Here is a 16,420-nt window from a genome sequence, read left to right as displayed (position 1 = left end):
GGTGGGAAAAAGTGCAGATACTGGGAGTACTTTTTAAACAATGCGCTTTCAAACCTTCGGTGAACCTCCCCTAATTAAATAAAGGTTGAAAATTAAAGCAACACCTTTACTTTTATTGTCCGTAATTTATCCCTCATTTTTATTTTACCTGCTGGTTTTGTTCAAGTTTCTTAGACTTAAATATGAATATATTGAATTACAATGTCTAGTACTTCTTAAATGGTTTCCAATGAAATGCACAATAAATTCATACATAAACTGCAGTATAAATTGATTAATTGGACGCCAGGTTGCTCATTTTGGGCTTCTGTTGGTGTGGTTTCTTGTTTCTCTCGCGAGATCTGGCAACACGGCCTCTGGTTGTGTCACCTTGGCTTGACGTCATGACACAAAATGTCGGTGTTTATGTTTATGTTAATGTCAGCAGGTGTGTAGATGATGTCTCAGACTCTGTGCTGTCGGGACCAGCAGGATACTCATGCGACACAACTTCTGGACCAGCTGCAGATATTTTCTACTTGAAGTGAGACGTTAAGTTTCAGTTATTCAGCGTTAATTGTTTATGCTAGCTCGTTAGCCTGCTAGTGTTTGTTGTTAGCATCCATTAGCGAAGTGAATGGGCTCTTTAGCATCTGTTTAGGTAACACGGCTAACGCTAAATGCGTTCGTTTATCGTTTTCAAAGTGGAAACTGAAGATATATCAGAGACTGCTACGAGCTGACACTGCAGAGTTACACCGATGCTCGGTGTTCGTGGATGGCGCCGGAGAAACGACGCTGTCGTCGGACGCTTGTCCGCCATCTTGTTCTTCATGGATACTGGTCAAGGCTGCTTCTCTGGACACCTGCCGGCCTGCAGACTGGACTCAGATCGCTTCAACAAGGTACCACACTGTCATCTTCTGGCTCATTTGAGTGAAAAGTGCTCTCAAGTCTCACATCAGGAACTTTTCTTACATTTGTGTAACTAGAAGCCATCTTAAACCTCTTTTAGACAGGTCAAAAATCCCATTTAAACCCGCTAACTTAAGGCTTTTGTGTGCAGTGGGAATGTGTAAACTCTGCTTTCACACAATGGACCCTGCAGTCGACCTGGATTTTTATAAGCTTGGCTCGGATTTGATCTAAACCTAAGTCTGGGCAGAACAAGCTAAATTGGCGGGTCTACACAGGTCAACCTGCTAAAAAAATGGTGTCTGTTGACACCATTCCCACTTCCTGCTGGCAAGGCAACCCGTCTGTGATTTTTATCTGAAGCCTCATGTTGTACATCACTGAAGTCACTGTTCACGTCACAAATCCTCTGGAAACAGTTGTAACAGAATACAAAACAACAAAAGACCCATTGTGAAAGAAGCGCCTGTAAAACGGGAGAGAAGTTCTTCCGAGCGTCACAACTCTAATGAAATTACTCTTTTCACTGTCAGAATTTGTGCCATTCGGTCCAATAACATTTGGAAAATCTAGAAGAGCAGCACGATTCGATTACTTTATCCGGACCCTTCAAGTTAGCTGGGCTCTAAACTGGAAGTTAGCCGGCTCTGTTGATGAAATCCAGGTATTTTCGTACCCAGGAAGTCAAGCTTTTCAGGTTGAAAACACCACTGAGCAGCTATCATGGGAATGAACAGGACTCCACCTCCAACAGTGTCCAGTAATAAAACGTCCCTAAATAGATAGTACAGCCTGTACTTTGCTGAAAAAATACTTAGAATGGGGTACATTTATTTCAGAAAGTTTGAGAACCACGTCTGTAACTCACTGAATCTGTTGCAACATTATTCTTTACTCCATAAAGTCTGAAAAAACATGCTTCAGTCTGATTTGCGGCCGCAGCTGCTTCTTCCCCCGTTACGTGCGGTCTGCTGGAGCGTCTGCTCCACTGATTTCTGCCCTCCAGACGGCTGCAGATACAGCAAACCAGATGTAGGACAGAGCTCACGTGAGCTGCCGCTGCTGCTGCTGACCTAATCCCTGCGGACCAGGAAACGACATGGAGAGAAGAAAAGATAGTATTTTGGAGTTACGCTCTTTTTGCTGAAGCTGTTCTGTAACTTGAAGTGTAGACGGATAATGTTTTCTACTTTCCTTTTCAGTTAAATTCATCCATACATCATTAAGGAGCAAACACACTGACCTATATGCACGTCATTGATGAAACAGTTTGACGATTTGTGTTTATAGGTTAAACAGGGATTTGTTGTTGGTGAGGGTGGGGGGTGTTTCGAGGAATCTTTAGGATAAAATCAGCATTTTATAATCTCTCAGTGGAGATTTAAATCTTATGTAGCTTTAAGTAGATTTGGTCTTAAAGGATAAGTGCATCCAAAAATGAAAATTCTATTATTATCTCCTCACCGTCATCGCCATGCTGATGGAAAATCGGGTGAAGTGTCATAATCCACAGAACATTTCTGGAGATTCACAACAAAACAGTGATGCAGCGTTCTCCCTAACGACTGAAGGGGATGTAAAAGAAAAAAACAAACACAGAATGGCTCCGTACAGCTCATCTGGTGTAATCCAAGTTTCGAAACTGATTTGAAACGCCGCCGCTAAGCTACAAGTGTTAGCGCACACCCTGTCTGAAGTCTGTGCACGAGCGTGACCGCACGGCGAGGGTGTCGATCACATCTTTTCAAATTTTGGGATCTCTGGGCTTCTTGTTTTGTTTTTTTATGTTTTAAAACAAGTCTCCATCTTCTTCAGTTGTTGAGGAATACGCTGCAACTCTGTTTCGATGCCAATTTTCATTTTGGGTGAACTGTTCCTTTAAAACAGAGAACGTTGCACTTTCACATGTAGGTGTGACGAACATTGCAAACGGAGCTGCCTTTTTAAAAGGGCTTCTCACTTTCTGCTGTTTTTAAAAATGGAGACATTTGTCCACAAAGTGACGCCACATCAGTAGCTAGTAAATTGTTAGTTCTTTTGTGTTTTAACATTGTTGTTTTGGTGCTTTTGAGTTAAGTAAAGGATCTGAGTAACTCTCCCACTATATGACTGCACAATCATCCCTGCATGTACAAGCAGGCAGTCAGACCAGGCTCATATCCATTATTATCCCTCCACAGGTGGAACTTATGACTAATCGACCATGTAGCACACATTTAACAGAGCGTTCTTCTGTCTCGAGGCAGCGCACATTCAGAGCCGGCTTTACTTGCTGACAAATTAAACACTCCTTTCTCCAACATGAAATTATATCACGTTTATCAGGACTCTGCGCCTCTTGTTAGTTTTACCTTGACTCATAATTACACAACTCTCTCACATACCAAGACGCGCACACACACACACACACACACACACACACACACACACAAGAACACACACACAAGAACAAGAACCTCCTGCACACACAAGTGATGGGAGGTCACATGCAATGTTTTGGCTTCTACTATACAGGCTGCGTCTTTCCTGCTGATAAACAGAAACTGGTTTGAACTGGATGAGGACACAGAAGGCACAGACAGAATGGGGAATGTGCAGCGACAGACAGACAGACAGACAGACAGACAGACAGACGGACGGACAGATAGGCATCACGTTTTGTAAGACCTGGTCATGTTGCCATGAAAGATGAAGCCTGTGTTTTCTTATGGCTGACTAGAAAAGGTGTCCTTTTTGTTCTTCGGTTACCGAATTGGTGGAATGAAAGACAGACGTGAGTCTCACGAAGGAGTTTGAACAGAACATGGAGACACGGCACATACTTTCACCCAAGCACAGCACTGATGTACTTGAGTTACATGAGGATCTTTCCATTTTCTGCTACTTTACACTTCTAGTCTGCTGCATTTAAGATGGAATAATTCTACTTTTTACTCCAGGTTTCGCTTTAGTTACTTTGCATTTTAGTAACTTTATGAATCCAGCAGTATGTGCAGTTACTAAAACTAGCTCCACCTTTACCAGCTGCAGCTTTAAAGTAAACATATTTGTAGTCAATCATATAATGTACATTGTTGTGGCTGATTCTGTGTCATGAGTCATTTCACTTTAAATACACTCCAATAATCATGTACTTCCCTCTAATACTAATGTGAATGCAGGAGATTCCTTTGTAACAGAGTGTTTCTACACTGTGTTAGTGGTACTTTTAGTTAAAGGAACAGTTCACCCAAAAATGAACATTTAGTCATTATCTCCCCACCCCCATGGTGAAGCTTCGTAGTCCACAAAACATTTCTGGAGCTTCACGGCAAAACAGTGCTGCAGCGTTCTGATTAACGACTGAAGTAGCTGGAGACTTGTTTCAAAACTTAAAAAAAACAACTGAAAAGAACATAAAATGGCTCCACACAGCTCGTCCGGTGTAGTTTAAGTCTCAGGTAGCCTCAAGATCCCAAACTGACTTGAATAGATGTTATTTACACACTTTTATTAAAGCTGGATACTTCCCCGCAGCAGCTAAGCTAAAGCTAAAGCACAAGCTTGGTCACACGACAGCGTTTTAACTAACTAACTTTCAGACTCAGTTTGGGATGTCAAGACTTCTGGAGACTTGGATTACACCGCGAGCTGTATTCCTATTTTTATGGATCAGTTGTCCAGGAGAATAAATGCTGCATCGCAGTTTTGCCTTGAGGCTCTAGAAATGTTGGGTGGACTTCACCCAATTTTCCATCAGCATGTGGGTGAGCAGCCCGGCCGTGAGGGTTCACATTACAGGTTTTCTTCCAGACTTTCATTTTGTGTCTAGGAGGGCAGGGTGGTGACCTTACTGATGAGAAGCCAGTGACTGCGGTTCAAGACAACGTTTCAACATTTGTAAGCGTGACAACACAGGATATTTTAAAGGCGACCACTGTGCAATTCCCAGCCTTTGTTGTGCTGACAGAACAGTGTTTTTTTTTTTCAACGAGTCGTGTTTGTGGCCACCAAAACGGGTATTTTAAACCAAAAAATGATCTTTTGCAAACTTAACCAAGAGAGCCGAAGCAAAGTGAAAATTTAATCCAAAAGAAATGAAAAGTTTCAACATTTCTATTGTTTGCAGAAAACATCTGAGTTTGGCTGATGAGGTAATGGCTACAATTTTTTAAATTCTATTTTTGTGTGAACTGTTCCTTTAAGTACTTCTTCCACCGATGCATATATAGGTCGCGCTGGACTAAAGTCATCTGCTGGGCTTTAAGTACCTGAAGTGTTTGTGTGTTTGTTCAAGTCGCACATGCATTAGACACACACACACACACACACACACACACACACACACACACACACACACACACACACACACACACACACAAGGTACTTCACAGGCATCTGGGCTGACGGCCAGTTCAAGGGGTGTCCTTGACGACTTCTAAACACAGCTCAGGTTTTGGTGGCTACACTGTGCGGATCACCTGTTTCCAAACCCAGAAAAAAGCTTCATTTTCCATCCAATCAAAACCACATGTGGAATAAAATGCAAACATGCACAAACACACATGTTTAGTTACTGTGCTCAGGTGTCTTAGCTTCGTTCTGCTCGATGACATGCAGAAGAGGCTGCTTCAAAACTGCTGAAACCTTCGCCCTTTATTTTGGCATCCTGTTCATCTGCCGACGCCCAGCCAACAATCTATGAGCGCTACCCAGCTGCCAAAAATAAACACGAGCTGTCTGCATCCATAACGACACTGCGAGACAGAATTTATGAGAGGTTTGTGTGCCTTGTTCCTCTGCGCAGTGATTATAATCAAAGCCCACGAGCACAACGGAGACCAAAACCAAACAAGCACCTGGAATATGTAAACATTAAAAAAAATGTAAATACATGTTTTCATATTAGGTCCGATCAAGTATTGTTGAGAAGTAGTTCTGCTTTATGGTTAAAGTTCAGGTTAGGTTTAGGGAAAGAATGTGGATTGGGTTCAAATGAGGACTAATGGTTACCATGGTGACAATACTAACCACATGTCAGAGGTTGAGGATCGAACGTGGTCGTGGTTAAAGATAAGAACAACGTTGACAGCAGGAAACTGGAGGCCCTGCTGAATATAACTGAGTGCACTTATTAAACTACTGTATATTTTGTAGTATCTCCTGTTCATGCTACTTCCACATTTTACTCCATTTGGAGGCGAATATTATACACAGCTCTGTTTACTTTACAGATTCAGATTATTAATGAAAAATACAAGTCAGCTAATGACATAATATGATGGAAACTCAGCAGTATTAAAAGTTACCAGCTGCAACATTAAAGCGATGAACGCATTAATACATCGATAATGAATACAGTAAAGTGAACACATGTTGTAATAGGAGCTTATTATGACCCACATTGGCGTTTGTTATGTGTGCCGGTTCATAGTCCAACATTCCTGCACTGTAGGACTTCTTGATTGGCAATGTAACTCAAAACACAAGCCGGTTTTTCTGGCTTTACGTTACATCTGAAGCTCATGATTGCTCTTACAAACTGCTGTTCCACAGCGTAAGTCCTAAAACCTGGATTCCTATTAGCACTTAGGCACTTCTAGTTCCATGTCTCCTCCAAAGTGATTCGTTTTTTAATTGGTTTTCAGTTAAATGGCTGAAATAAGATCTGTGTGTAACACAAAGCGCTTTCTGAAAAGTGTCTAAATGAGACTACAGAGGTGGTCGGGGAAATTAAACGCCATCACGGTGAAGATGGAGACTCATCTACTCACTAGTCCGTCTCTACACTTCGACTCAAGTTCCAAACTATTCCAACTCTGTTTTTACAGCTTGTACATTGATGAGTTTATAGTAAAGTGTGTATAGTCGGCCTCCAGACTAACTTTTTATACTAGTAGTGCTGTTTTTTCTTCTATTTTTACATTGTAACTGCATTTCTTATAAATCTATTGGTGTTATGTGGACAGTTTACAGAAAATAACAATGTTTTATTTTGAAGGAATATCATGTGACGTCCCCTGAAACTATATGTTTTAAAAACCGTCAATTAATAACAGTTTGAACTGTATAAAGTTATAGTGTTTTCCCTTTCTTACAGGGATACAGGCTTGCTTTGTTTTTTATCCCTATGTTATGATATGTAATAGTTCATTATCAGACGCCTTGTGATGCTGATTCAGTCGCAGAACCTCGTTCTTTAAGTCAGTCTTTTTGGGGGGCGGGAATCAAATTTTGAGGGTACCAAATCCTAAATTTAACTTTGCAGGCTTTTACAGATATCTATATAATGTTTATATATTTATTTGAGTTGTGCTAGATGCAAAAATTGCAGGATTTTCACTCTGAAGGGATCATGACTTGCAGCTCATCTGATATTTATCGATATATTTCAGTGTGAACTCAACACAGAAAGCAGAAAGATTAACTCTGACAGTGAGAAAAGTACAGTGGCCTTGAGGGTCAAAACACAACTACGTTTCACAAAACACAGAGTGGTACAAGATAGAAACAGGAAATGACATTGAACTGTTGCCAGGGACTTGGGTTCTGTCCAATCACAAACGAGAAGTGTTGTCCCACCTTTTCCCTAATCTGAAATGTTCCCACATAGCAGAGCTGCTCCGACCCGCTGACGGGCCGCACAGCACCACCTCCGGTCTGTAACTCAGCGTCTGTCACACTCGCGTTTCCTAGAAATGTTGTGTGTTGTGTGGTTTGACCTACAGGGCCACCGTAGAACGTGTGAACAGTGAAAAAAAATCCAATAAATCAGACATTCTGGATGAAACACTTGTTGGTATTTTTATAGACTTGCTCATTTGTTCAACAGTGGATTCATTCAGCAAACGCAGACGCTCCGACAAAAACAGGTGTGTTACCTGTTGAGTGCAGCTGCTGCTTCACCAACAGGTGGCAGACATGTAACACACAGTACGAGTGAAGGATTAAAGGAAATGGTTTTCTCTTTGTCACCTGCTGATTCGTACGGAAGAGGATTAGGGCCACATGTGAATTTTTTTTGTAGTTCTGACTTTAAAGTCAGAATTCTGAGAAAAAAGTCAGAATTCTGAGATTAAAGTCAGAATTCTGACTTTTTTCTCAGAATTCTGAGATTAAAGTCAGAATTCTGACTTTTTTCTCAGAATTCTGAGATTAAAGTCAGAACTCAACATTTTTTTACATGTGCAGACTTCTGACTTTATTCTCAGAATTCTGACTTTAAAGTCAGAATTCTGACTTTTTTCTCAGAATTCTGACTTTAATCTCAGAATTCTGACTTTAAAGTCAGAATTCTGACTTTAATCTCAGAATTCTGACTTTAAAGTCAGAATTCTGAGATTAAAGTCAGAATTCTGACTTTAAAGTCAGAACTACAAAAAAAATTCATGTGTGGCCCTAATCCTCTTCCGTAGATTCGTGATCAGGGATTATTCACGAACAGCTATAAGAATAGTGAAATCATTGATGATACGTCCAGCAGTTTGAGATTAAATTGTCAAATTAACAAAAGGATCATTTCCTGACATGCTGATATTGAGTCGTTTGAACAAAAAACAGAGTTTTATTGATGAGAAATTTAAAACAGATAACAAATGAGGATAAATCTCAGATAATGTCTAGGATTTTTATTGATTCATTGACTGACAAACAGTTCGAAACTGTTGGAAAATCAATTTATATTTTCAATAAACTTTTAAAGGCCCAATTCAAATAAAAAAGAGGATCTGTTGCTTCTATTTGAATTTTTCTCTTTTAGATTTTGAACTGATAAATAACAAAATTTTGAAGACGTCGCCTCGAACCTTTTGATATTCATTTTCCCACAATTCCCTGACATTGATCGATGCCTTAATCAAGAAAATAAGTGCCAGATTCATTGATCATGATTGTGATATGTTGTAGCAGCCCTGTTATATCCACTTCTCAAAATAAATTAGGGATATTGGGGTATAAGCGCCTGTACGCATGTGCGCGAATATGCAATAAAAGTGTTTGTGAAACACGTATCCCTCATTAATTCTGAGTGGTGTATTTATAATTAATTTGGTGTTTTGTAGCAGCTCTGTTTTGAAGGAGAGGACCTGAGAGGAAAAAGGGGAAACAGGAGTTGAAGTCTGTGGCGCCCCCTGGTGTTAGTGTGTAGCTACAACAGACATGAAGGTGTGTCGAGTTGTGATGGCTGCACATTTACTCAAGTACAAAATTCAGCATACCTCAACTTTATTTGAGTGTTTCCATTTGATGCTGCTTTATATTTTTACTCCACTACAGAAGTCAGACAGACTTTGGTTACTTGATGTTGAATGTTTGTGATAAACTGAAGAAAATGTTGCTCCTTCTTAAGCTAAATCGATTAAGGATGTTTTTCTGTAACTGTAAAACCTTTTACAGATGAATGGTTCTCACAGGATAGCTGAGCTAGAAATATCAGATAATATAGGAAAATACTGAGGGAACATTTACTTTAAATCTTAAATGCATTTTGCTTATAACACGAGTAAGGTTTTGATTTTTCTTTGTAGTGAAATTAAAGGATCTGATGCTTCTTCCATCACTGGCTGAAGTTTGGTGCTTTGAATTTCATTTTGCAAATTGAGATTAGAAATATTTTATTGTTCTTTCAGTCATCCGATAATCTCTGTATCATTGTTTTGATTCTTGAGGCTCAACACCAACATTTCTGTGTATTTTTCATTGATTTTCGTCCTTTTTTTTCATTTCAGGGTTCGTTTAGAGTTGATGCACTTTTTGCAACAAGGTCTTTTCTGATTTTAGAAACCTACGACCCCGTGTTGTTGAACAGAAATGTCAAATCTAATTTTCTCTCGGTGCTTTTTTATAGGATGCTTTCTGAACAGCACTTCACAGAAACCTACGCAGTTAAATGTTATGTTCTGGTCAAATCTTATTATCCTAGAGTCCCCCTTCAGTCAAAATGTTTCTTCTTCTTGTTCCTACGGTTGAATGTTTGAACTCAGTAAAAATTTCTCTTAGTTAATTGAAAATCTGATTTTAAGAGGCTCTTAAAATCCGAAGCCTGCAGAAATAAAATATAACATTATATGTGAAATGAAACTCAGTGTGAAACCTTTAAAAAAAAATAAAACAGAAAGCGGAAGAAGCAAAGAAGACAAACCACACAGAGACGTTTGTAACAGAGCCTGTATATTTTATATATTTTTTCTGCAAAATACAAATACTACCACATGTCTGAGTGAGGGAACTGCTGTACATGATCTCTGACTGCGACTACAGAGGTGCACTTTGTTTTTCTCGTGAGAAACATTGTCTCCAAGTGGCGACAAAGGCCAGCTTATGCCGCTAACAATCTCTTTAGAATATTTAACTGGTGGTTATTAGAAGCATTAGTGCACGTAAAGAGGGGAAAATACAGCCCAAAGTGTACATTTACAGTACAGAGGACATTCAACTCATGTCGCCAAATACAAATAATTTCATCGGGGCATTTGAGGTACAAGTACATGACAGATTTGACAAAGTCCAGGCAGTTACTTATTAAAGAATCAAACCAAAAACACAAATAAAGAGAGAATTTCACACTTTGGTTAGTTTACACTCCACGTTCCACCTCCACCTGCACGCAGTGGACTCCACCTGGAGCCTGAGGACGAGCTCCTGGCTCTCCGGGCCCTCGGGCTCTGCAGGAAGTCTGAGCTGGAGGCCGACCAACGCGGTCAAAGTAAAAGAAAAAGGAGTGCAGAAGAAAAACATCTCTGGGCTCTGCCCTTTCTAACTACAAAAGCTTCAGGGATTTGAATGGGTGAATTTAGCTGCTGGATTTACAGCAAATGGGGCACAAACAGACACGGAGGACTGTGGCTGAAGGTCTGAGCTCCAAATATACAGTTTTTAAACCAAAATATTCAAATGTGAACAACCCTCAGCCACCTCTCTGTCTCTTTAAATAAAAACAAAAAGAAAAAGAACAAGTGGGTATCAAGTCAGCTTCATCTAGTCTGTTCAGACTTTTATTGTGGCGGGTGTCAGACCCAGATGAGGTACAAGGCACGAATTATTCAAAATGTCTATGATGCCCTTGTAGAGTTACAGCGCAAATATACAGCGGTGGAAAGTAGCTGAGAACATTTACTCAAGTGTATTCAAGGGTATCTCACAAGCCAGATTCCCAAAAAGTAAATCAATGCATCAGAATTAATAATCTCATAATGTCACAGAAGACATTTACCAATCGAAGCTGACGATACTTTTATTTAAGTAGTGTTTTAAGTGTTTTGAATAACTGTGGTTGTTGTAAAACCACTTTCCCTTCCACCACTGTAAATACTGTATATTCTAATAATCACCACAAAGTGTTGACGTGCAGTCGTTTGCAATTGTTGTGCCGGGGTTTGAAAAAAAACCAAAAAACAGCAGATTGTCAGTGTGATAAAACTGTCGAGTCTGACACCAGCTGAACTTTTTCTAAAAGGTGAATCTTTCATCTCAATTCAACGTAAAATCTCCCTGAATGTTTTATTAGAAAATGTCGTGCACCTCTCTGCTTTACATTATATTACTGTTATCTTATTAAATAGAGCTGCAGACATCCAAGAATATCAATTTGATATAATAAGGAATTCAAAAAAAACAAAACACAACACTATAAACTTTGTGCAGCAAAGCATCACTGTCCTGTCGGATATGGCTTTTTTTTTCTTTTTTTTTTATAGGAGTGCAACCCTCACTCGGCTAAATCCTGCTAATCTATCAGCTCATGCTAACTGTCTCTGTGCATAACAAGGCCATGAGGGAGGTCTGAATGCGACTCCTCTCTGTTTGATATGTAAAACCACAGGAGCTTTGTTTGTTTGTTTTATAGGAAAATAATGTGGTTTTGTTTGTATGGAAGCAATAATCAAATTAAAAATTATTTGAAATGTAACCACGACTGAATACTTAAACACCATCACACTGAAATGGTTTAATTTAAAAGCCATCAGTGTGAATTTTAGTGGTTTTGTGAATTTAGATTTTTGTTGCATAACCTGAATATCATGTTACACTGTAGCTTCTGATATCGATCTAATCTGAGCAACTTTAATTCTTTAACCAGGTTTTATGTTTTAAATATTTTGGGAATCTGAATTTCTGAACCTTTTTATGAAAAAAACCCCCTTAAAATCAAAAACTTGAATTAAAATCGATGATTTTTTAAGTTAAATATTCACTTCAGCTGTATTTAAACGTAGATACAGAGGAGCTGTTTTTGTCGAAATGTTTGAGTTCATGTTAAAGTTTCACATCGGATGTGAATCTAATTTGAGAAACTACATTTATTTGGCTAAACTTGAATTTCGGACACTGAAATTTTCAAGAATATGAATTTGCAAACCCAAAATATTAGTTTTACTCTAACTTAGCATATTGTTATGTTCTTAAATCCTATTTAAAAGTTTCCTTTTATAGTTCATTGGGTTTATTTTGTTAATTTATTGTAAATTGTGTAAATGTTTTGGGAGGGTGTAACACAAATAAATGTGCCTTTCGTTTTTTTTTTTGTTTAGTTTTGAGTTATTCATAATGACTGTAACATCTGTCCTGCTCAGACTTTTGCTTATGTTTAATTAATATTTGTATATTTGTGTCTGTATGTGACTGTCTTTGTTTATATCACATCTTTAATTGTGTGTAAATCAATAAATTTAAAGTATTCAGTCGTGGTTTGTTTTATAGTTTTCCTGTAACAGAATACGACTGAAATCCTCTCAGCCTTTTTCTTTGCTTCCATATTTTCGTGTATCTGGACTGAATTCAATAAAAATCACATTTTTTCTAAACACAGCTCTGAAAATGTATTCACTAACTCTGATAAGCGTCTTCACATCAAGTGAAAATTGTCCAAAGCTTCTTTTTTTTCTATGCAACCTGTTGCAAAATAACTTTCACATCGCTCGTCCTGAAACCTCCTCGCTCACATTCCTCTCTCTCACCAGAGCTTCACTTCTCCTCCTCTCGCTGAACTTCCTCTCTCTCCTCCCTCGTTCATCTGCCACACTTTTACCTTCCATACAATCATGTTTTTTAAATGTGCTATATGTTTTTTTTTTTTAATGTGCGCAAATATGTTGAACCTGCAACACGGCGTGGACTGATCGGCACGCCTGCTCTCACGGCTCCTAATGATCCACATGTTTATTAAACTCACCAGTAGCTTCAGAGTACCAGACTTCTTCACTTTTACCTTTTTTTTTTTTTTTAGTTAGTTTGCATACATGTGCACATACGTGAATGTGCATGTAACATATTTGTTATTGACTTATACCCGTCCCCTCCCCCTCCCCTGCCCCGAACACACACACAACACAAGCAATACATGTACACCGACAGACTGTCCAGCTGCTTCACTGCACGTTCGTCTCAGATCGTCGTCCTGCGACATTTATCAAACTGCTAAAAAGAGACATTATTGTGAAAATCCTTCACTTTGACTTCAGAATAAAAGCTTCTGAGATGTGCTGCGGTCAACGTAATTAGTCATGAAGAGAAGTAAGTCATCAGAATGGATGAAAAGGGCAGTTATTTTTCCCTTTTTCACTAATTAAAGGGTAACTCCGCCTATTTTACATGTTGAAAAGCAGTCTACTGGTCAACAATGTGCTTCTATAACACTGTTACACTCATTATGGACAGTCAAATGTAGAGATTTGAGGGCAATGAGGCAAATGTGGGGTAAATCTTTGTCTCTGGCTGTGATAAATATTGTGATCGGTTGCTTATTTTCTGTGAGAAATGTTTCGATTGGCGTCATTATTAGAAGTTTGATAAATGTGCGATCTTTCCTCTGGTGTACAGCTTCTGTATCCACAGAAAACAAGTCTGACTCTGCCCTCCCTCACGTACATGTTACCATTACACATATAGCACACCCACTCAGTACAAGAAGAATATGATAATAATAATATTAATAATAATAACACTATAAGGTAACTTTACTAACACCCCCGCCCCCTCTGGCTGCAGACCGACTCCCATCATGTCGCCCAGCCCTCTGATAGCCTCATCCGCTTTACTGACGGGCTGTGGTGCTCCTCCTGACTGGACAGAGGTCGGAGGAGGAAGTTGTCGTTCCCGTGGTGATCATCGCGCTCCTCGCTGCCTTCGTACGAGCTCCCGCAGCTGGACGCGCTGTCGCCGGGGGAGCGGCCCGGCTCGTTGGGACCCCGGCCGGCCATGGAGTATCCGGCTGTGGTGCCGCATCCTCCCAGTCCCGTGCCCATCATTCCCACGCTCCGGTCTCTCGGAGGGGAGGCGGGCTCGGACTTGATGTGGAGATGCTGATGACCGGAGGCGAGGTTTAGGTTCGAGTTCTGACACAAGTTCCTGAAAGACGAGAGGGAAAAAAGGAATGAGGAAAATTTCAGCAATGCTCCTTTTTTTCTTGACTGTTGAAAACTCAACACAGGAGCACAACTGCACTTGTAAATACCGTTATACTAAAATAAACTACACATCCAACAAACAGATTCTCACCCCATGTGTCCGAGTGCCGAGTGCTGCAGATTCTGTATCTGCTGTTGCTGCCAGTTTGTGACCGATCCAAGGCCAGAACCTCCGAACCCGGACAGGGAGGACAGGTCGTTGCCGAGGGAGAACTCTTGAGGACGAGAACACACATCGTTAATCAGGTCCTGCACGAGATCTGAGCCTCTGGTCTGTCGCGGCGTTGTTCTGTCGTAATCACCTGTGCCGTAAGAAGAGGAGAGCGTGGACGGATACCCGCCCATCCCCTGTCCGGGTAGAGTCTGAGCGGCGATGGACACGGCAGGAGTGGACAGCGTCTGAGCGCTCTGAGAGTGATTTATTCTCTGGTTCTGTGGAGAAAAGAGTCTTATCATCAGACTTCAGACGGCCACACACACAGAAACTGGAGTAACAAAAAGGTAAAACTACAATGAAACGATTCTCATCTACATCTGACAGTGTCACCCCGTGATTAAAGAATAACTTACCAACATCAGATCAAAATCCTCACACTGGAGTGCAGCGTTAAAGCACAGACTGAAGTGAGTCAGCATGCATGACAACAGACTAAAACAGGGAAATCAACAAGATGAAAAATGAGATGAATGATGGTGGGAGCACTCACAATGGTGGGCATGTTGTTGCACTTGTTGGAGGGCGGCATCAGTGTGCGGAGGTCAGGTTTACGGTTCATGCTCATCGGAGGACTCTTGTCCTGCATGTTCTTGGAGACTGGAGACATCAGTCCGGGGGAGGTGCAGTGGTTACTGTAGCTGCCATTTCCTGGAGAGAAAGACGTGTTTCAATGCAATTTTATAAACTATTTTTTAGTTTTACTTCACGTAGGCTCTGAAAGGAAATTAAGCATTGAACTAGTAACGGCAGTATCCCCAGACTCCTTTATAAAATCGCACAATTTTGAGAGTTGTTGAGTGAGGAGGAGAAACTTTTTCTAAGAGGCTGCAGGAAATCCTAAATCATTCGTGTCTTCATGTTTCATTTTCTTCCACTTGTGTGTCTAAAGTCCGTCTTAGCCGCCAACATTAAGCAGCTGTTTAAACACACTGTTTTACACTAAATTTATGAAAGAAGACATTTTATCGACGACCCAACTGTCGAATTTTACAAATACAGCTGACTGAAGCCAATACAGGCTTCTTCTTTGTCACCTGTGGAGAAAAATCCCAGACTCCCTTTGAAAAACGCTCAATTTTGTGAGTTGTTGAGTTTGGAGAAACTTTATAAATTTTGTGAAACACAATCTGTGAGAAATTTTAATAATTTGGGACTTGTGATTAATTCTGCAAATGTTTTAATGACCATATTACTTTCTTTGTGTAAAAACGGAGAGAGGGAGACGAGCACAGCTGTACTTTATGTTCCCTAAAACGGCATTTAATTTGGCTTTTAACATTTGTTTTTTGAATCAAGATGTGTTTCTTTCTTTTGCTTCATCTGCCAGATTTAATTTACATTTAATTTTTGTTATACAGCCTAGTATTGGTAATTAACTATGACATCTTTAATCATTAGAGCCTCAAATCAGATTAAGAAAACTTATCCAAAAAACAGAGCAACATGGACAGACAGGCAGTAGTGTCATGTGTCACTTCAGGATAATAGTAAAGCTGAAGTTGTGATCATTTTCCCCTTAATAATATAAAGATAACATGCTGAATAAAACATGTTAACTGATCTAAATCTTCTGATTGGCTGAAGGAATAGAAATAAACTGCAGTCTTACCCACAGTGGAGACCACAGTGCTCGGCAGCTCTGAACCCATCAGACCTGCGGACACAAACACACACACGGTCAGATAACAGAATCAAATGTTGGGATTATTGTGAGTTATTAAGACTTTAGGCTCACATACCTGCATTTCCAGTGCTGGAGGGCCGCTGAGGGGACATGCTGTTTCTCTGCAGGTGTGTGTGTGTGATGGGCAGCAGGTTGTGGTTGCTGAGGCCGCAGCCGAGTCCAGGCTGGGAGTACAGCAGTCCGCCGGGATTACTGCCGGGGAGGGACACGCCCATGTCGTAGTTGGAGGGAGGCAGACCCTGC

General features: G+C 40.2%; 1 protein-coding gene and 1 long non-coding RNA gene across 9 annotated transcripts in view; one reads left to right on the top strand and one right to left on the bottom strand.

Moving 5' to 3' along the window:
* Positions 1-354: 354 nt before the first annotated feature.
* LOC115592508 (uncharacterized) lies at positions 355-16,416 on the top strand. The gene is made up of 3 exons (XR_003986180.1): positions 355-523; positions 685-884; positions 16,285-16,416. It is a non-coding gene; the product is annotated as an uncharacterized LOC115592508 (long non-coding RNA).
* Positions 10,025-16,420, bottom strand: part of mef2ca (myocyte enhancer factor 2ca) — a 28,396-nt gene continuing 22,000 nt past the window's right edge. For 2 of the 8 annotated variants that reach the window (XM_030435331.1, XM_030435332.1), the window contains 6 exons: positions 16,233-16,419; positions 16,103-16,147; positions 14,984-15,141; positions 14,847-14,870; positions 14,368-14,708; positions 10,025-14,217 (listed from right to left, as the gene is read on the bottom strand). In XM_030435331.1, coding sequence (XP_030291191.1) covers positions 13,869-14,217; positions 14,368-14,708; positions 14,847-14,870; positions 14,984-15,141; positions 16,103-16,147; positions 16,233-16,419 — 1,104 coding nt within the window. In that variant the 3' untranslated portion in view covers positions 10,025-13,868. The remainder of the gene's footprint in view (positions 14,218-14,367; positions 14,709-14,846; positions 14,871-14,983; positions 15,142-16,102; positions 16,148-16,232; position 16,420) is intronic. The other 6 variants (XM_030435335.1, XM_030435336.1, XM_030435337.1 and 3 more) reach the window with 6 other exon arrangements.

This window comes from Sparus aurata, chromosome 12, assembly GCF_900880675.1.
Source record: "Sparus aurata chromosome 12, fSpaAur1.1, whole genome shotgun sequence".
NCBI lineage: Eukaryota > Metazoa > Chordata > Actinopteri > Spariformes > Sparidae > Sparus > Sparus aurata.
This window is presented reverse-complemented; position numbering and strand designations above follow the sequence as displayed.